The sequence below is a fragment of the Lathamus discolor genome, chromosome 6, assembly GCF_037157495.1.
Source record: "Lathamus discolor isolate bLatDis1 chromosome 6, bLatDis1.hap1, whole genome shotgun sequence".
Lineage (NCBI taxonomy): Eukaryota > Metazoa > Chordata > Aves > Psittaciformes > Psittacidae > Lathamus > Lathamus discolor.
This window is the reverse complement of record NC_088889.1, coordinates 18,467,716-18,488,608: the sequence shown is the minus strand read 5'-3', so window position 1 is coordinate 18,488,608 and position 20,893 is coordinate 18,467,716. Positions and strand designations below refer to the sequence as shown.

Genomic DNA, 20,893 nt, shown 5'->3' with positions numbered 1-20,893 from the left:
CCTTGTCACAGACAGAATTACTGCTTGGTCAAAGAGAAAATACTGCCTAAACCCCTTTAGTATATGTGTGGTCTTAGGAACTTAGCAGCCAGTCAGTATGCAGAGCCCATTCTTGATTGATTATCCCAAAGCAGAATCTTTGCTGTTTCTCAGCAAAGCAAAATCTTACGTGGTGCTTAAACTGCAGCAGTCTTGACTTTACTGTTTCTGAACCATGGTGAGAAGATTATGAAGTTTAACCATGCCAAGTGTTAGGTCGTACACCTGGGTCAGAGCAATCCCAGGCACAGCTACAGGTTGGGCAGAGAAGAGATTCAGAGCAGCCCTGAGGAGAAGGACTTGGGGGTGTTCGTCGATGAGGAAAAGAACATGAGCCAGCTGCAGTGTGCACCTGCAGGGCAGAAAGCCAACTGTATCCTGGGCTGCATCAAAAGGAGTGTGACCAGCAGGTCGAAGGAGGTGATCCTGCCCCTCTACTCTGCTCTCGTGAGACCTCACATGGAGCATTGTGTGCAGTTCTGGTGTCCTCAACATAAAAAGGACATGGAACTGCTGGAACAAGTCCAGAGGAGGGCCATGAGGATGATCAGGGGACTGGAGCACCTCCCGTATGAAGACAGGCTGAGGAAGTTGGGGCTGTTCAGCCTGGAGAAGAGAAGGCTGCATGGAGACCTCATAGCAGCCTTCCAGTATCTGAAGGGGGCCTATAGGGATGCTGGGGATGGACTCTTCATCAGGGACTGTAGTGACAGGACAAGGGGTAACGGGTTCAAACTTAAACAGGGGAAGTTTAGATTGGATATAAGGAGGAAATTCTTTCCTGTTAGGGTGGTGAGGCACTGGAATGGGTTGTCCAGGGAGGCTGTGAGTGCTCCATCCCTGGCGGTGTTCAAGGCCAGGTTGGACAGAGCCTTGGGTGACATGGTTTAGTGTGAGGTGGCAGGGGTCTTAAGGTCCTTTCCAACCCTAACTATTCTATGATTATTTGGGTTCTTTGTCTTCCAAAATGAAAAGCTATCTGTAAGGTGTAAGTTCACTGCTGTTTTCTGTACAGAAGAGCTAGTATTTGCTGTATGAGTATGCAGAGTATAGAATGTGGTTATTAAAATGGATTAACTATTTAAAGGTGATAGATGTATATTTTAGCAGAGCCCAATGCTCTTTGGTATTAACAGATTAGGATTCAATAACAAAAGGACCTGAAGGCAAAGGGGTGTAAATTCTAGCAGTAGAAACCTGTGAATAGTTTTATTCCTAAACTGATCCCCTGTCATTTTTCCTGCTCATTCATCTTCCTGCCCAGTTCCTCACAAGGGGAGCTGCATTCATAGAATCATAGAATAGTTAGGGTTGGAAAGGACCTCAAGATCATCTAGTTCCAACCCCCCTGCCATGGGCAGGGACACCTCACACTAACCCATCTCACCCAAGGCTTTGTCCAGCCTGGCCCTGAACACTGCCAGGGATGGAGCATTCACAACCTCACTGAAGTTGGCCAAGGTATGTTATTATGTTCCTGCCTGTATCACTTGTGAATCAGGCCTTTGGTTGTGTTCCTGAAAACATGACAACCCTGGCTGCCTTTTGATGTCAATAAGAGTTTATTTAGTGAAACAAGCACCATCATTGTATTGGATCTGCCTTGCATTTATGCTAGGTGTCTACCTGCTGTGGCTGTGCTGAGACGTTCACCCATGTCCCTGTGGCTTTGGGTAGCCTGGGCTTTAATACTGCAGGACTCTGGCTTCCCACGTGGTCATACAGACACTGCTATTCATCTTCTTCCTTTCAGCATAACCAGCCCAATGGGGCTGAAGTTCTACTATCACAGTGTTTTGCAGCCTCTCATGTTCATGTTTCATTGTCAGCTGATGTCAGTCACTGTAACTTCACATATTCTGGCATTGTCGCTGCATTAGGTTTATTGCTGATTGCTGTAATATAATTTGGCACCAACAGATATGTCTTTGCCTGTCAGTAATTTGAGAACAGAGTTATTTGGACAAGCGATAGAACTGTCTGGTTTTCGTACTCCTGCTTCAGCTGAGCACTCTTTGTTGGTAAAGCAATGTTGATGTGTATAGTCTGTCAGTTACAGCACATAGTATGTCATAACTGTTCATAGTGTGGGCACATCAGCAATGAAATCATGGCAATGCCAAAATAAACAGAAACTAATTAGGAGGGCTTTCAAAATCAACAGTGTAATGTGACGAAGACAAAGCAAAACTAGAATGGCAGCTAGGGAGTTATCTTAAGCCAAAACTAAAGTGTATTCCACTTTTTTACTTCATTTTTATTGGCTATAACTCTGGCAAATAATAAAACAACATAGATGTTATAAGTTATATATATGAAGAAAAGTCTTCATGTAGGAAATGTCTCAATTGTGGCATTACAAAAATTCTGATGTCAAGAATGCCTGGAGATGCTGAAGCACCCTCATTTCTGACACTTTGGAAGCCTGGCTAAATCTGGTTCTGCTTAAAAGGCAGTTTTACAGCAGCTCTGGAGAGAAGCAGTAGTGGATATATGACAATGTACAGATGATAACTTGTCAGGAAGGCATCAGAGTGCTTCACAGCTACTGTGGTATTAACAGAACTGCAGATAGGAAAGAAGTCATTTGAACAAGAAAAGCCAGGTGATCTTTATTGTAGTTTCAGACATTACCTAAAATGATTTATCGACTGAGCCTTGGCTTCCATTTTTGAAACATGAAACTAATTCATAAAGTGCTTTAAATACTCAAGTGGAGCATCTTTCACCCAGAACCTCTGTCTAGAAAGTACATTGGGTTGGTGTCGGTTGCTTGAGTCAGCTCACGGTATATGTAGCATACATAGTATATGCAAGCAGCTACCTGCAGCTGAAGGTTTGTGCACCAAAGCTGAGCTGTCCACTGCCAGGCTGTAACTAACTTTTCTGAAAGCAGCAGCTGCAAGGGGACAGCTGGAGGCTACGTACACACTCGGGTTTGAATTCTCAGAACTCTCTGAGGAGCTGAGGCAAATACAGAATGTTGATGCTGTAGCAGAGGGGGAGGGTGCTGCAGTTCTGTACTTTTTAACAGCCTCAGGGGCCCAGCTATTGCAGCATAGTGAAATAGTTTAACATACTTCAGCCACTGCCTGCAGGCTGCTCCCTGTTTGTCACTGAAGCCAAATTGCTTCTCTTGCCCTGCTTGCCCTCTCCTTTCATACTGCTCTTACAGGCTTAATTAGAAGTGTTGGCTGCAAAAGCAGTAGTTGTGTGAATGGGTTTGCAGGGACATGTGTGTGACTTTAGCTCCTGGAAACAACAGGGAGCAAATGAGTATCTTTTATGAGGTTTGCCTAAAAGGGAACACAGGAAAGAAGCTATCTTCCGTTATGTAAGATGCCTTTCTGCCACAATTCCCAGTCGATGCTTCCCATGGTAACTGGGCACAGTTGTTGCATGCTTGTGTTCTTCCAGAACAGGCATTACTGGAGGTAAGAGCACTGAAAGGAGCTTAAATGCTAATTTAATTTTGGAATCAATTCTGATTTAAGGGAGTTCTTGATCTTTGTGGTTTGCTAGCTGCAAATGTTTGAATCACACATATTTACTAGGAAGAATATCAATATGAAGTATGTTCCAACTTGAGCTGATAATCAGATGTAATATGGAGTTTGCAGGGGGAGATAGGGTTAGCTACATTTTGATTTCCTGGACAGATGCTTAGTTGCAGTATGCATTATTAACTAAGTCAGTGCAAATGCCTTTGAAAGTTGTGCTGTATGCATTGATCACTGTGCATGCAACAGAAAATGTCCCATATTAACATAAGCAATCAAGATAAGTTGCAGAGTATTTTCTCAAATCAAAAAGCAAGCCAGGGATCAGGTCTCTTGGTTACCCCAAGGGCAGTAGAGGAAAGGGGAAGAGAAGAATAGGGGACCCTTGGTCTTGTAAACAAGGTCTGCAGGAAGAAGAGGCAGCACAGAGCGTGCTGTGAGCAGCATCCACCCTGTTTTTTGTGAGCAAGAAGGCTCTGCAGAGGAACCATACAGCAAGAGGTGTCAGAGGAGCCACAGCTGTAAGGAATTCACAGCTCCATCTGCCAGCAGGGGAAACAGGAGCTTGCAGTCAATGGATACAGGACAGACTGGCTTCTGGGGGGGAGGTTGATGAAAACACAGATGGTATCCCAGGCGTGAGCACTGCACTGGGTACTGTCAACTATAGGCCACACTTACAGTCACCAGCAACACTTACCTTAGTGTGTGCAGCCTGTACCTCATTTCAAAGCAGTTGGCATGCTGGTGCCCAGCCTAGCTCTGTCATGGCCATCTCACTGAGCAGTTGGATGCAGCCTCCAGCTTAACATGCTGTGCAGTGAGGGTGGGGTTAAGACCTGTTGGTATGCTCACCTGCTGACCTGGCAGAACGCCATGGGAAGCAGCATCTCTGATGACACAGTTGTACATCTGAATACTCCCGGGGTGGAAGGGTGGCTCCTGCATTCCTTCTCTATGAATTCTGGAAAACTTGAGCGCAGCGTGTCTTTCCTGTGAAGCCTGGCAGTAGCCCCACCTCATTCACAGGGGCTTTTATCCCCTGTGGGCTCCTGGTAGTGTTTCCTACATGCATTAGCTGCAGCCTGGTTACTGGGAAGGTACTGGAAGTAACAAGGCTCCATGGAGTGATAACTGTTCTCAAATACAGATACAATGTCCTCCAATTACTGTGAGCTGGTGCTACAACTTCACAGCTGAGGCCCCAGTTGTACCTCTGTATGCAAGAGCCATGACTCTGCACAGGTGACTTCCTATCCCAAGGAAGATGCAGTACGTCCAGAGAGCGCTTGGCTCCTGCTGCAGCTGCATGAGCACGCCTGCCATTCCAGACTGCTGATCAAACTCCAGGTTAGGGCTGTGGACCTGGTTAGGAAACACTATGATGAATTAACAGGAATGTTCAGCCTGGCTACTGGACCAGAAAAGGGGCTTTCTTCTATACATGCTGCCTACCACCATCTGAAAAGGACAAGGTTTAGCATAGCCCAGCCCAAAGGGCCAACAGGGTGAGTGGGGAAACAACTGTTGGAACTGCTCCAACCACAGATGTAGCAGACACATGATGCATGGACCCAGACCAAAGATACTCCAAGCAAAGCCCAAGAACACTTAACGTCAGCTTCTCCACACCAGCTACTTCACTGTGCTAATCCACTCGGTTGCATCAGCCTGCTTCCTCATGTAGACACAGTCACAGCTAAGTGGTTATATGAACAAACTAGGATCAAGTTAGAGCAGCCTTCTGGCCGCAAATTCAGCTAGCATGGAGACAGGCCCTTACTGACAGGTACCAGCTTTACAAAGCTTACAGCTGGGTTTCTAAGAGGCTGAGTATTGCCCAAGAAGTTAATCAGCATTCAGCTTTTATTTACAATATATACACAGCAAGATTTGGTGAACCTGCTGAAGAAGGTGCAGAAATTGAAGTCATGTATAGGCTGGCAGCTTTGTAGACGAGGTGTGAAGAGAATATTGTATCAGTCATAGGAGTAGTGGTAGAGATCCTGTTTGACAGCCATGAGTAAGCCAGGAACTCCTTGGCGACCCCCAAGTCTTGAAGAAAACACCACGCTGGGAATAGCATCTTTGGAGGCAGGGTGGGGAGAAGGGATAGTTCTAAGCAGATGCGCATCCTGGAGACTCCAAATTCTGGTGTAGCAATCCTGACCAACTGGAAAGGACAACAGAATGCAGCATTACATAAAAAGTACTTTACATGGCTCTACAAGATTATCACACAGAAGCAGAAGGTCTAGGGGGAAAAAGCCCTGACCATTTCTACACACGCTAGAGGCAAAGTGCTTATCAACACTTCCCAAAACAGACATTCCACACTGAATACTGAAAAAGCGGGGAAAATGTGTATTTCCTATTAGGCAATAAAAGGTATAATAAATCAGTATTTAGATCACTTTCCTCATTAGCAAGGCCCTAAGCCAAAAAAGGGGAGGAAAAACTCACTGTCAAATTGACAAGAATTCTTCTTACCTATTGACAAATCCAAGGAGAGGAGGTTACTGTGTTTACAGTGACATTGTGAAACTTGGCTATACAATGAGGATTTAGGGGCTTTCCTTCATTTGTTGTTACCTTCCCTCCTCCAAACCCCAATAAAAAAATAAAATAAAATCTCAGACTGTAGCCAATTGTATTCAAAATTGTATTCTGTGTGGTACAGACAGTTTACAAGGAGGTAGGCTTACATGCCAGTGCTTCAGTACATCACCACATGACCCACTTAAGCATCAAACCAACCTATACACGGACTTTAGTCTCTATAGTTATCACCAAGTCTCCTGTTTACAGTCTCTGCTCTACTCTTGAGACACACTGTGGAAAGGATAATGCAGGATACAGCAGTAAGCCATTACATGCTACGCAGAAGTGATTACTGCATGTGTGCATCCATAATGCTAGTTCTTAATTTTCATAGTACATTACAGTACGTGTAAGGCTAAATTTCTTCAGAATTTTAAAGGTTTAACAGTTTTACAGCTTCCAACACCTGTAGCTAAGAAACACTCCTCAGGCATCATAAAATCACTGACATGCACTCTGAGTAGAGGGGAACAAAAAGTCAACCCACCTGCTGTTAGAAGTCCTTCCTCCTCATTTACATGCAGAGGGAGAATAGCATATTCATTGTGATGACCCTTGTACTGCTTCACACACTTTGCTGTTCTCAGGTCCCACAGTTTTATCTGCAAGTTGAAGTAACTGTTTGAAAGATTGTATTAAGAAAGCAGAGAGCACTTGATGGTTGACAAATAAGTAGATCTGGAAGAGGACACATATATGGAACTACCACCAGTTATGTACCATTCCCAAAGAACACGCATGTGCCCTCAGGACTTGGATAAGTGCCTGTCAGTGCCCAGATGCTAAAAGGAATGGAATATCCCAAATGTGACAAACCCATACCTTGCCAGCCATATCTGCTGCCATAAGGTAATGTTCAGCCTTCAGAAGGCGAATGGATGTGACTGCTGAGTCATGGAAGAGCTGAATTGCTTTCCAGCTCTGTGCCTTTCGGTTGCACTGACGCACGTCGATGCTGAAAATCTCCCCTGAGCGGCAGCCATTGTACAGCACTGGTGTCTGGAAGAGCCCAGGAGAAAGCCATGTACTATATACCATCTAAAAAGGATCTTACAGGTTACACAGACAGCATCTATGTCAAGTTTTTGAGCTCTTTGGTGCCAGCTGTCAAAAGTATGTTATTAACATGGGCATTAAGACCCAGATTTATTATTTTTTAACACACTGCAACATTTTCCAGCCAACCTGTTAGTTCCATTCAAACCTCAACTGTTTACTTTAGCTGTGAAAGTTCAGCTAGGGAAGTAGGAACTTAGTCTAACATAACAGCAGAACAGGAAGTGGAATTCTCATATTCCAACTTCACCCTTCTCACTAAATGTTTGTGAATGCTTCCAGGAGTATTTAATAAGGGCTTTCTCCTTCTTGATAGAGACAATCAAGACTGTTAACAAAATGAGGTCATTCGCCAAAGATAGAACAGTTTTAACACACGTTATCACTGTGCTCTTTGTACTTCCCTCGTTTCCTTTTTACCTCAATACAGTTACCAAAAGTTACTTGTTGCCACAGAGTTTGAAATCAGTTAATCTTCGCTATTCAACTGCATGCAACTATCAGACCACATCAGCTGTGCTGTGAAGTATCTATCCAACGGTAATTGTAATCACAACCTCATGTACGGTGCGATGAGTTCAATCACAGACAGAACAAAAAGCTCTGGAAAAAGGGCATGGTGGTTCCTACCTGTGTGGCAAACTGTTGTGCCAGTACATCACTACTGGTTCTAAATGACTGTTGATGCCCTGTCACTACACTGGCCACAAGAACTCGTCGTGTCAGGCCTACGGAAGACAGATTATGCTCGTTTAGCTGTAATTTGGGTAGCAGCTTGGCGATTAATGCAAGAAGTCTTTCCCACTGAGACAGAAGCGGTTGCCTTGTGGATCACCTGTGCTGAAGCAGGCATTTATTTGAGGATTCAGGCACCAAGCACAGGACCAGGCAGTGGATATCTTGAAGCTGCACAGCATACCAGGTCGATCTCCTAGGAGAGAGGAGCAACACATGAAGCATCCATAAAATGTTAGGACAAGGTGATATCCTAGAAAGCTTCTCTGGATTTCCGTAATTATTTCAGCATTTCCATCTGAAGCAGAGAAAGTGTTACCCAGTTACTGTCCCTGTGCTACTCGAGACAGGATACAAAAGCGGGGCTTCATGACGGTAAGCTGAAGACTTGTATTCTACATAGACAGATGATTGTGAGAGATTGTGAAATTTATTCAGCAGGTAAGAGTGCTGGCAATGGCAGGAAAGAAAAGCTAACACTTGTCTTATAACACTAAGAAAGACATTTTTTAAAGACAAGTGGGCTAGAAACACAAAATATTTACTTCTTAAGCTATAGATTAGCCAAAGCCTAACAATACCCTTGATTTGACCCTTACTTCTGTAGCTCCGGCACAAAGTCTACTAACTGACATAAATTTTAAGTCCTCAGTTTGCACTTACTTCATGCGCATGCACCATGATCATGTGTATGTCAGCCAACACAGGGGACATGTCTAACACACAGTTTAAGACAGATGAAATTCTACTTTACTCCCAGCATCTGCTTAGCAAGGTTCCCTGAAACCAATGGTTTAGGAGACTGAAGTCAGTCTAACTTGGAAATACCTGAAAACATTAATAGGACATACTAGACAGGAGGACACGAGTAGAACTCAGGGCTTCTGATTTTGGTGAAGAGCGCTTCAAATGTTCTAGAAAGCAACTGAGCATGCTGGCCTAGTAGCCAGCATGAGCCACTGATGAGTCAGTGAAGAATCAGTGACTCTTCAAGTTCATGCTAACTCTACACATTTTTATTTTTTAATGGCAGCATGGCATTAAAGATTTTAAATAGGTCCATAACTCTTATCTGTCACAGATTTTTTCTGTATAAACTTAACTATGTCTGAATGGAAACTGGGTCAGAGGACAGTATTGTGTGACTCAAAGAAGCATGGTTCTGATACCTGTCAAGAAAGTCCTGCCCCCAAAAACATTGAACAAAGATGAAGACACAGCCACAGCCATCAGACTTAAGACTGATTCTCCAAATCAATCACATTTACACACAACTGAGCATGAGTTTGTACAAGCAGCTATGGGCTAAGATATTTACCAGCTTTCCACCTTTGATTAATCCAGTGAACATACCTGAGTAGCTACTATGAGAAGGGATTCTGCAATGATTCTGGATTGTCTCTAAGGACATTTGAGTAATTCTTGTGTGCAGCTTCTGAGTATCAGTTACAGGGCAAGATACTCCTGAAAAATCTTAAGTGTTTACTTTACAAGTGAGGTGTTCTCCTGCCAAACTCAAGTACTATGTCAGCAGCAGCTAAAAATAAACTAGTGCTTTGAATACTGCTTGTTAATTAACTCTTAAGGCAAGTTCTGTCATCTGTTCACTTCTTAAACTGTTTCAGACTTTCTAAGTTTTCAAGAATACAAAAGTCTCACCAGCTGCTGAAGACAAGTGTACAACTAATCTTTCTTCTATGCTCTTTTCATGCCATAACTGCTATCAAAAATTGGAGAGAAAAAAAAATAACAGAAACATCCTACCTGAGTTACTGCTGCTGAACAACGATGCTGGAAGCAGACTGGCACAGCCTGGTGTTTCTGCAATTCCCATGAGACACAGCTTGCTGAAGCGAGTTAAGGAAAACAAACCCCCACCTACAATGGGACAGGCTACCTAACATTTATAGCTGGGAAAAGCAAGATGATCTAGCACAACCACAGCTCACAATACGTTCCCTTTGAGACTTCTGATGTGCTTTACCGTTTCCAATTAAGTCTTGACTTCTCATTTCTTTCACAGGAAAAGGCTAGAAAGATCTTATTCTGGTAATGAAAATACACACGCAAGAAAGACGACAGAAGAATACTGAGGCATCTCTCCAGTGATAGAAAAAAAATGCATAGCCTCCATAGATCATTACTCTCATCTTTACATGCTGATGACACTGCATTAATACAGATCTGTTTTTCATGGAGACGAGTTGGAAAGCAGCACACATATTGGGAGGCAAGGAAGACTCACTTTAGATTACACTAAAATACTTTCTAAAGTTTATATCAGGTATAAATAGGATTTGAAAGATGCATTTCTAGTTCAGTGCGGTAAATTTGTGACATGACTAGAGGAAAGCACCAGGCGACCAAACAGTACCCCCCAACTCCAAGTCAGCTGTGAGCAAGCCTGATGCACTCCTGCCACCTTCTGGAGCAGTCCTGAATTGCTTGGCTTTCCCCATTACATGTAATTTCCTGTCTTTTGGCATTTTAACAGCACAACTGTTGCCTGCCATCTCCCACTTTAAAATCCTTTTCTTCCTCTCTTCTAGGCTCTGCACTGTCCATTATTGCTGCTTCTGCTGCATCAACCTTCCCCCTCTTCCGAGACAGATCTGTGGAACATGCCTTGAAAGTGTAAGAGCAAGAATTACACCCACTCTCCTCTCATCCCAACCAGTACGGGGATGGTTTACAACAGAAACCAACTCACTTTCAAAAACGTCCACTTTAAGGAGAAAGGTAGTTGCTTTAACCATCTCTCTCTCTCATTCTTTTGCCCCAGCTAATTTCTAAACATCAGATAATTTTGGATATGGCATTTACATTATTAATGAAATGGGAAGTCTCCAGGGGAGGAAACAGGCTCTCTCACCTACTATATTAAACTGGAACAATCCTACATATAACAGAACCATACATCTGTCTCAGTATCTTCAACATCTCCCGGTTTTTATAACTTTTATCTGTTTTCCAGAAAACTTAATTTCTGGGACAGCTACATGAGAGGCCTTTCCTGGAAGTTAGTTCTCTGCAGCATGATGCAGACTTGTGAAGGCTGAACTGAAATTCTGCTTTTTTAAAAAGGATATAAAACATGAGAATCTGGATGAGTCAGTGATGCCCAGCACATAGAATTCACCTTCAGACACAAGAAGACATACTGGTTTTGTGATCTGTTATTCAATTCATGAAATGATATTTCCATGCACTGATGACAAAATTATGCACTGGGCACACTTCCTTAACCCAATAAACAGCGCAGTAATGGGACAGGAGCATTTTAGCCTCATACTTCTCTTAAATGTAGAGGACAGAGCAGAACTGAGAAGTCTATCCAAACACAGACTGAGGTATCAAGCACATTCTATTATTTAAGAGATCATCTTTAAAAGAATCTGAAGATGGAGAGATTATGAAAGCTGGTTTTAAATGCATGATTGAGAATAAACACATTTTTTCCCAAATTATTTTTTAAGAAAGAAGCATGCAATCTTTGTAGTTTCCAGCCTTCATAGTTTTGACATAGTTTTGACAGCTATGGCCAAGTGCAACTCTGAAGTAAGCTCCTTGGAAGCTGGTACTTCTACATAGTCTTCCAACTGCAGCATAACATTCCTGAGAACTAACACTGGTACTGAGGACTTTCAGAGACAAGTTTACCGAGAATCTGCATTTATCCAAGCTTCACATTGCTGGATTCTTCTACTGTCTCCTCCTAGCCCCTTCCCCAACCCTCATGTGATTCCCAAGAGCAGCATTCTGAGAATGCAACAAGGGAAGGAAGCAGGAACAGAACACAGTACTTTGCGATTTGTGAAGTAGAGGTTGTCATACATCTCCACAGTGGGAGACTCGTTCCCCAAACCACTGAGGTTGATGATACCGTATTTACATCCTCCATGCTCTACATCGTTCACAGTGAATATCCGTTCACAAGCAACATCTGCCTGTAAAAGAAAAGTTTACTGGTCACACTTCCTGGAAACTTCCAGGAAAAAACAGTTTGAAGGAGCTGCATTAAGTCTGAAACGAAACAACACATTAATTCTCAGCCCTTTAACATCATACACTTTCCATTCATCTCTAAAAAGAAGTGGTTAACTCCTTTTCATATGCCTGCACAGAAACATGAGTAAGGAAAGCATTTACTTCTTGAGTAACGGTAAGTACTCTTTCCGATCACAGCAGTTCTAGCCTTTCTCTGGCTGATTAATAAGCACAAACTGATACAGGTAAGGGACTCGAACCAAAATATTTAAACCTCATCAAAGCGTAATTCTGCTGCTGCTGGATCGCAGCAAATGCTACATTTCAACTTTCTGACACTGAAGTTTCTGATACTTCTGGCTTCAGCTACCTGCCCAGTGCTGTGTTTACAAGGCCAGGAGCTGGTCTTGCAGAGCTTCCTACACAGACTACTAAAGATACCTGCCCCAGAGACTTCTCCTGCACGTGTAGTACCATAAACTTCAGTAGAAACTGCCTTCAGATCATGAGCTGTAAAAATGATTACTGATGTTTAAATAGGTTCTCTGGACCACAGACTTTGCCATTCTCTTTGCCAAAATTCTCTTCCAGTTTCTTCTTCCTCTTAATCCTCTGTACTCTCCCTTCCAATCCACTCAACTCCTGCTTATTTCCAAGACAACAGGCTGATCAGCTTCCAAAAAAAACACCCCCAAAAAATATCACTTTCATATTCTTTTTCATTATTTTCTTTCTAGGAAAGTCATAGCCTCTTCCTACCTGTTCAATTACCAAGCACAGATTTTGAGAACTGACACAACAGGAATAATGCATTTTTGAAAGCAAATTTTGACCTATGGGGTTTGATTATAAGATCCTGAATTTTCACTGAAGATGGGCTTTCTTTATCCTAAAGGCATAAGTTCTCATCAACATACCACAATTATTTTAAAATTGTTGGTTCCAGCAACTGAAGAATCTGGACTGTGAATTTCTATCTTCCTCCTGTGCATGCAGTTTACTTTCAGCTCATGAACCAGCCTGTAAAAGTAGGTGGGGAGAAAGAATTCATGTAAGCCTAGCTTTAATGCCAATCAAATAATTCTGGAGAAGATATCCAGAACTGCTTCTCAATCACAGAATATAAAATGTCAGATCAACTAGCACACTGCAATTCAACTTATATGAGCCATGCACATGTGCATCTTCCACATTCATGGAATTTCATTCTATTATTTTGAACATCAACACATCTTCAGTAGCAGAAACAACATCATAGCAAGTCACTAACTTGCGTTCTGTGCTGTTACTGAATCTGGGCTACCTGAGCCATTCTACTGGGACTGGGGGAATGCTCATGTCAGTTGAAGAGCGTTCAGTCATCCAAAGAAAAGATGCACTGTTCTCATAAAGCACAATGTGGCAAACCAGCATATATTGGGGAGGGAGGGGAGAGAGGCAGGGGAAATGAAGTTTTAAAATCCATTTCTCCAAAATTGGGAAACCTATTCTGTTTGATTTCTCATCACTTCAGTAATCTGATTCTAAAAGAACATACCTAATTTCTTATTGTAAGTACTATGTTCCTCTTTATCTTAAGTGGAACAGTGAGAAATGCAAAAAAACCTGACAGGACTGCACCAGTTCTGCACTAACAGCAGAACTTGGTACTACGAAAACAAAACAAATCACACCATTGTACCTGCAATAAGTTGTGGAGCTGAGCAAACCCAACTGCCTTTTCTGTAACAGCATAGATGAATTCAGTCCAGCCCTTGTTGTTTTCTGCAAGAGAGTAACATGAAAGTGTATTCAGTTATTTGTTCACAATTCAAACACATCTGTGCATCTCAGATGTTTGGGTAACTTTTTCCTCTAGCCTATATACATTAAAATTGTAAGAACCTCTATAAAACACATTCCAGCACCAGCTCCCTGGTCTACTACAAAAAATAGACTATATTCCTGTGAAATTTTGTGGGGTGCTTCCACAAATAGAAAAACTGGAGGGGAAAAACCCAGAGAAACATAAAAACAACTAAACAACAAAGCCCAATAGCCACTAACCTTAAACTCTTATTATAGAACAAAATTTTCTATCACAATATTAACTATGCAGCCTTACTGCTGCACTACTTTAACTACTTCTCGATTCCTCATTTTTTAAAGTTTCATGCAAACACTTTCTGGAGAGACAACCTGCCTTGATCTTACCTGTCAAAAAAACAAACAAAAAAAATCTTCATGAAAAAGCTGTTTGCACAAAATATAACTAGCATTGTTTCTTCAGGGTCCAAGAATATGACAAATACACTTATTAAATATACACTTATTAAATACAATAAATACAAATACACTTATTAAATACACTTATTAATATATTAAATATTAAATTATTAATATTTAATAATTAAACACCAGATCCCACTTTGCCAGTTCAAGGCAGGGATTTGAAACCCGGCATCCAATGTCCTGGCTCAACTGTAACTGTTGGACAATCTGCAATTCTAAGCACAATTCCTGTCTCTTTATAGGTTTCTTGTTTGTAATGACTTGCTTTCATTCCTGTGTAGAACAGCCAAACAAAAGGCTACAAGGACTATAAATTACCTGCAGAAAGAAATTTTCCTTCCTTCAGACAGCTTAGGGAACTGTACCACAGTCAGAACTGAGAAGCTTTAGTTTATCACCTGTCCTGGGCCAGAGCATAATAAAGCTTAACTGCAATCTTTTTCAGAATGTACCTTCTTTTGTTTTTCTTCCTCTTCTAAGAGCTTCAGCCTTTTGCATTCCATGGCCTTGTACTGAATGCTCTCCTTGGTGAGTGGGTTGTAGTTATTATGTCCAGGCAGTAGGCGAAAATAGCGGTTCTTGTCTGCGTCATAGTAAAATCCTGGCAGTTCTTAGGGTTAAAAAAATAAAGTGGCAAAACCCAGGCAAAATCAGACAGATAACTAAGTTTGTTTACTGCTCTTTGACATCCCGCATCTTCATGGGAATGTCAGTTATAAGGCTCAATGCTTTTGCTCTCAGCAGGTCCCAAGCACAATAAGCAGACTAGGAAAAGATAACTGCCACTTAAAGGAAAAAAAAAATCTTATTTATAGTTTTCAAATGCAGGGCCATTACACAAGTAGAGAAGGGATGTCATCAATGACCAAGATGAAATCCAGATAGATCAGAGAAGCAGAGAGAGGAAAGAGTTTCCTGCAGAACAAAAGTGACCTTTCTTCATAAATCAATCATGAAGTTACACTCTTTGTTACAAGTCTAGGTAAGGCAGTCACAAACAAAATGACAAGAAGGTATCATCCAAACCAAAATAAAGTGATTCACTTCCCAGAACAAGCCGCTTTTTCTTCAACACATAGGAGAAATATAGATAGAATCAAGAGTACATTTGGACAATACACAAAGGCTCATTTCAAAGATATACAGGGATGAGAGAAACATTCAATTTTACTGCTTCACTGCCCAGGTAAATTCAGAGAGGCAGACAGGTAAAATACTTAGATTCATAATGGCACACTGTCTCAAGACAAAGGATTTTGTTCAGAAAGATGAGTGTTGACACTTCAAGATTTTTTATTTAAACCTTTATCTGTTACAAGAAACTGCATTTGAAGTAACTTCTTTTTGCTCCTGCTTATAATTCAGTTCATTGTCAGCATCTTTTAGGTTTCAGCTTAGCAACAAGTGATCCAAGACTTATTCAGGTCAACAAAAATATAAAGTTAGATTGAGTGAATCAGTAAGGCTCATAACAGGACACCACAGTTAGTATACATAATCTAATTATACTGCAACAAATGTTTTGCAGGATACATCTAACACACTCCCAGTCTCTTAAGCACAAATGGGTAATATACAAAAATATGTGTTCTTAAACGCTGTCTTTGTCATTAAGAGGTTATACAGTCAGTGGTGTTCCAGGACTCTCCTGTTGTGGAGAAAGAGATGTTCCCACAGGCTTAGCTTTTGCTAGGGCTGTTTAATGAGTCAGGAAACCAATGCAAATGTAACATCTTCCTCAATAGCACTGCTACTGCATCAAGTATGGCTTCACCAGTCAACTCCCTGATAATGAACAAACATTTAGCCTCTATTTTTTTCAGTTTATATCAGTTCGGCTAAGCACACAAGTTTTCAAATATGAGAAGCACTTAGGGGTGTGAAAGTACATTTGGCCCTTCTCTCTCATTCCTCACTTACTGATCTTTTTATATCACCCAATGTTACTTTCCTCTACAAACTGAACTGCTTATATCCTTCCTGTAACACCATACTATTAACACAGCTACTACTTTCTTTGTGTAGTCAACATATAGGCAGTGATTTTTGACACATAAGACATGGTCTCTTACCTGGTACTACAGAGTTCTGGGTTAAACTGGATGAAGAAGGATCCCCACTGCTGCTGGGGCCTGCATGCACTGGGGTCTGTGGTTCTTCCTGTTCCAGCCTAAAAAAACAGCACTGCCTTCAAGACAGGCTCCCTACTGTCCTACACATCTTTCCCACAGAGAATCTAGAAAGAGGCTTGCTATTTACATTAATGGAGTACAGTTTTGCAGGGCTGTGATAAGCACCCTGAGCATTTCACTATACACTACATCATGAAAATGAAACAGTAAAAATATTCAGCTTAATAATCTCTCAAGAACATTAGAGGTACCAGTATTTTCAAGGCCTTGATTACTTGCTAAAACATTACAGGTGTCTGCTGACTCTGCAAGGGCCTTTAATTCTTTTCAGCAAAAGATTAATTCTGGGTTTTTTATCATATCCCTTGATTAAAAGAAAAGCCCACCCCTGAAAGCATGTAAGACTTCACAGCTTAAAACAAGAGATAGTGTGGGTAAAACATTGATGTCAAGTCAACAGTATTTTGCCATTCTCTTTATGACACGAATTTCACTGATGAGGTTCAGAAACAGGCGAAATAAAAGTTTAATGAAAACTCCAAGAAAGAAAAGTCTGCTTTTGTAATAAATGTTGCAGTAGACAGGGTAACTGCAGCTTTCTTCTTTTTATGTAACTCAAATGAGCATATGCAGTACTGATGAGCAAAATTTCATGAGTATGTTTTCTGAATTGCCTGTACAATTCTCACTTTTAAAGACAGGCCTTATTACATGTCATCTTAAAAACATTAGGCCAAAATGTTTTCCAAGAGTCATAATTTATTGAAAACAAAATGACAAAGAAATTCTAATTCCAATACCAGCTCTATTACTGCTTGATTATACAACTTTGAAAAGTTAAAGAACATAACATTTACAGAAGGAAAAAATACCTCACACCAAATGCAAGCATTTAAATTCAAAGCTTTTTAATAAGATTATTTTAATTCTGTATTCACTGAATTAGGGCCCATTTGCATCTTTAACTTTTCTTACACATAAACAACTAATGAGACAAACTCATGTATATGTGTGTCTCCTTCTCTAAACATATATTTGCTAGAAAACACTAACTAAACGCTAATTAAAGCAAAGGATTGGCCTTTTTTATTCCTGGAAGAGGAACTAAAGAAAGAACACAGGAAAGAAAAAGAGGCACAAAAATAGCTCAAACACGGGTAAGCATAAGTTCAAAAGTTTAAAGTGTACTTTTCTGAAGGAATCAGTTTTCAAGGCAGTGGATTATTCCTGAGACCTTGTTTCAGCTCCCTGATTTGCTATATGTGGTATTATTACCATGTTACTTAACATGCTTTCAGACTTTCAGCAGGATCCTTTAATGACAGTTTTTACACTAGTAGACACTGAACATAAAATAAATGGGCAGGTGGAATGAAATACAAATATTTTTTGTTCCCTGAACTATCTTTGCATATTGATGAAGAGTTTATGGATGACCAGGCATACCTGAAAGGCCTATCCCATGAAACCACATCACAGTTTAAACCCAATACACAGTCATGCACATATGATACACTTCCAGAAATCAATGCAATTCTAGTCCAAGTAGGGATGATAGATACACTATAATCTGCACTAGACTTTTAGATGGCATACTCTCAGTTCTAGATAGCCACTATTCTGCAAATTTAATCAGGCACAACATCTAACAGCTTAACACATAGTAAGCACAAGCTGCATATACTTGCCTCACAGTACGGTTATTGTGACTGGGAGCAATAGCTGCTCGCCGTCCACGCTTTCCTTTGCCTCTCCGGTAGCATCTCTTCATTTCTACTTGTAAAACAAACACACACATATACTTCAGTGCTACTTGCCTGGAACAGTCACAATAATCTCTTCACACAGCCTCTTTCGAATCAGTTTCAAATAGCTTTGCAAAGGCCTAGAGATCAAAACCATGTAAGAGAATAATTTACTTGAAAGCGTTTCTTTTAGCACAAGAAAGTCCAAGCGGCACCGTATCTTAAAGAAAGGCAAACCATTACTACTGGCTGCTCGAAGGGCGGCTGAAGCAAACAGCGTGCGGCGCTGACCACCTTCTCCGTGCAGCACGAGTAAACGCGCTCTTGCCGAGCCCCGCCATGCGCAGCACGGAGAACAGCGTGCTCACAACCGCCAGCTTCCGCTCAGGCAGAGCTGCTTCCCGACACGGGGACAAGCCAAGGCGACCAACAGCGACCTCCCTACCTGTCGCGCAGGGCCCAGGTGCCGGACGAGGCCTCCCCCCCACAGCAGCCAGGCCGGACAGGCGGGCCAAGTCCCCCGCCACGGGTTTGTAAAGGAGCAGGCCCACTGACCGCCCCCGCTACGGGCACTCCCTCATACCTGCCGACGTCCCTGCTCCGCCGAGACCAGCCCCGCGGCTCAGCCCCCGCGCTAAAGCTAAGACCGCGAGCACAAAGACGACACACCGGCACCCCTCTGCCAGCACCCACCCAAACCCCCAGCGGCTCTCGACTGCCGCCAACGCCCTGCCCACTCGACGATGCGTGCTGCTGATTGGTCCATATCCGCGCCCGCCTCCTGATGGACAGCTAGATCACCCAACAGAAGGCGACTAAACCGGCGCGTGCGCCCTGCGGCAGGGGTGGGCCGCGGGTGAGGGCTGGTGGGCAGGGCTGGGCTGGGTAGGTGTACGTGCAGTGAGTGTGTATGTAGTGGGTGTGTATGTAGTGGGTGTGTATGTAGTGGGTGTGTATGTAGTGGGTGTGTGTAGGTGCCGTTTAGCACGGTAGGGAGGTAATGCGGAGTAGGGAAGGGAGGACTTTCAGGGGGTTCAGGCGTGGGAGTGTGTGAGGGGAGTCGCGGTCAGCGCTTCGGAGCGTTGAGTGTGAGGAGCAGCGCAGGGCTGAGGGGCGAGCTGGTGAGGCCTTGTCGCTGCTGGCCAGTGTGTTTGAGGCCAAGGGCTGGGAGAGGCTGCTGGGGTGGGTTCCCGGACGGCACGGGTAGGGCAAGGGGTGGAGGAGAGTCAGGAGTTGAATTCTGTGCGGGGAAATGCTTATTTTTCACGAATTGGGGTTGAAGGCAGTACATTTGTAGGGTATGGTAGGGGAAGGAGGTAGGGATGTGTGTTTCTGAGCAATGGGGTCACTGAAAGGGTACCACTACTTCCTTCAGTGGGTCACTCACTGATTAAAGGCGATTGCTTGGCTTTGGGGAGCCAGAACTTGGTACAACCTCTCTAAATTACTCAAGAATTTAGGAGATAGAGTGCTGGTTCTAAAGTGGCCCTCTCAGCTGAGGAGTCTTAATGCTTAAAATATTCTTTGAGCCTTCTGCTGAGCAGCAAGCAGATGGGTGATACTGACGCAATAGATCTAGGGCAGCTTTGGGAAGCATGCAGCAAATGGAAAAGTTAAGAGAAAAAAGTTGGGGCTGCAGCAATCAGTAGCAACTCAGCGAAAGCTGAAGGAGCTATAAAAGGGTGTAGTGGTCACTACCATCATTTTACAGTCCTTGTAAGAAACCTCTTCTTAATCTTTTACTAAAGGTGTCCTTCAGCTGGTAGTGTACAGTGGCCTTCTTCCTCCCCTTCCTGCTTGTACAACATTTAATTAAGAAATTAAAACCAGTAAGGTAAAAATTCATTTTATGGATGATGAGGGTTACAGCAAAACATGAGCTGTAGTTCACTCGCCAAAAAAAAAGTGGAAAACCAGATTTACTCTTTTTTTCTTCCAATGGGTTGGTTTTGGTTTGTTTTTGTCACTTTAAGAATTTTAAATAATGCCAGTACTGGGTAAATAGGCAATAGGTTTTTACTTGTTTCTTTCTTTACTTGTTTCTTGTTTGGACTTTGCACAAGTTTGCTATGGGTATGTGGCAGGAGAGTAATTCTTGGGAGATAGTAACTTATTCCATCTCCTACTTGCTTGGTCTGTGTTTTAAGTTCAAAATGCAGAGTTAGAAATAGCCAGGAAAGTAGGCCTTTAAGGATATAAACAGCTGGAGAATTCACCTGCAGTTTGTATAACTTGTGAGCTCTATGTCTTAGACCATGCAGGTAGTCTGCCTTGTAAATTCTAAGGCATTTTTTTGTTGTTGATTAGGCCTCTTTTTCATAGTGATTTAGTGATATTAATCTTTAGCTTCCAGAAGATAATTTTGGATTTTAATACAGTTACAGGAGAAGAATGAAAGTGCTGATAGAAAGCTGCCTCAGCAGTCCTTTCCATGAACTGCTCAGTTGTTGATACTGTCACTGATGTAGACTGGGTTCAGAACAATGGTTTCTACTTGATTTGTGTGTAAACATGATGCTGGTACAGCTATGGGCAGGATTCTAGGGAATGTTTGGTTTTTTTCCTGTTGTTTGTTGGCTCAGGGGCAGTAGTAATTCAGCATGTCTAATGTTTTACAAGTGATGGTATACTCCTCTTGGCTTTGTTTCATTGAGTTAATTTCAGTGCCAGTGAGCAGTGTTTCAGGTTCTGTGATGCTGTTTGTAAGCTCTTGGTTTGTCTCCACTGAAATACAATTGCCATCAGGGAAGAAGTGTGTTAAATGATATGTTTTCACACTTGTATTGCATATACTTACTAGGGGAATCCATAGACAAGAACAGACTGG

The 20,893-nt window shown here is 42.2% G+C and overlaps 1 protein-coding gene across 6 annotated transcripts; it reads right to left on the bottom strand.

The window, feature by feature from the left end:
• Positions 1-5,387: 5,387 nt before the first annotated feature.
• On the bottom strand, positions 5,388-18,824 carry DCAF4 (DDB1 and CUL4 associated factor 4). Of its 6 annotated transcripts, none has more exons than XM_065683765.1 (14): positions 18,760-18,824; positions 18,010-18,094; positions 16,262-16,359; positions 14,642-14,799; positions 13,600-13,682; positions 12,836-12,938; positions 11,735-11,878; positions 11,021-11,070; positions 9,696-9,775; positions 8,032-8,127; positions 7,827-7,924; positions 6,963-7,139; positions 6,628-6,742; positions 5,388-5,712 (listed from the first exon to the last, which is right to left on the bottom strand). In XM_065683765.1, exons 2-14 carry the CDS (start codon positions 18,090-18,092, stop codon positions 5,519-5,521), a joined length of 1,479 nt encoding a protein of 492 aa, XP_065539837.1. In that variant the 5' UTR covers positions 18,093-18,094; positions 18,760-18,824; the 3' UTR covers positions 5,388-5,518. The 6 variants fall into 6 exon arrangements, 5 of the variants coding, with proteins under 5 accessions (XP_065539837.1, XP_065539836.1, XP_065539835.1 ...); XM_065683764.1 differs by lacking the exon at positions 18,760-18,824 and adding an exon at positions 18,650-18,753 and having other exon boundaries at positions 18,010-18,097; XM_065683763.1 differs by lacking the exon at positions 18,760-18,824 and adding an exon at positions 18,650-18,753.
• Between the last annotated feature and the right edge of the window lie 2,069 nt (positions 18,825-20,893).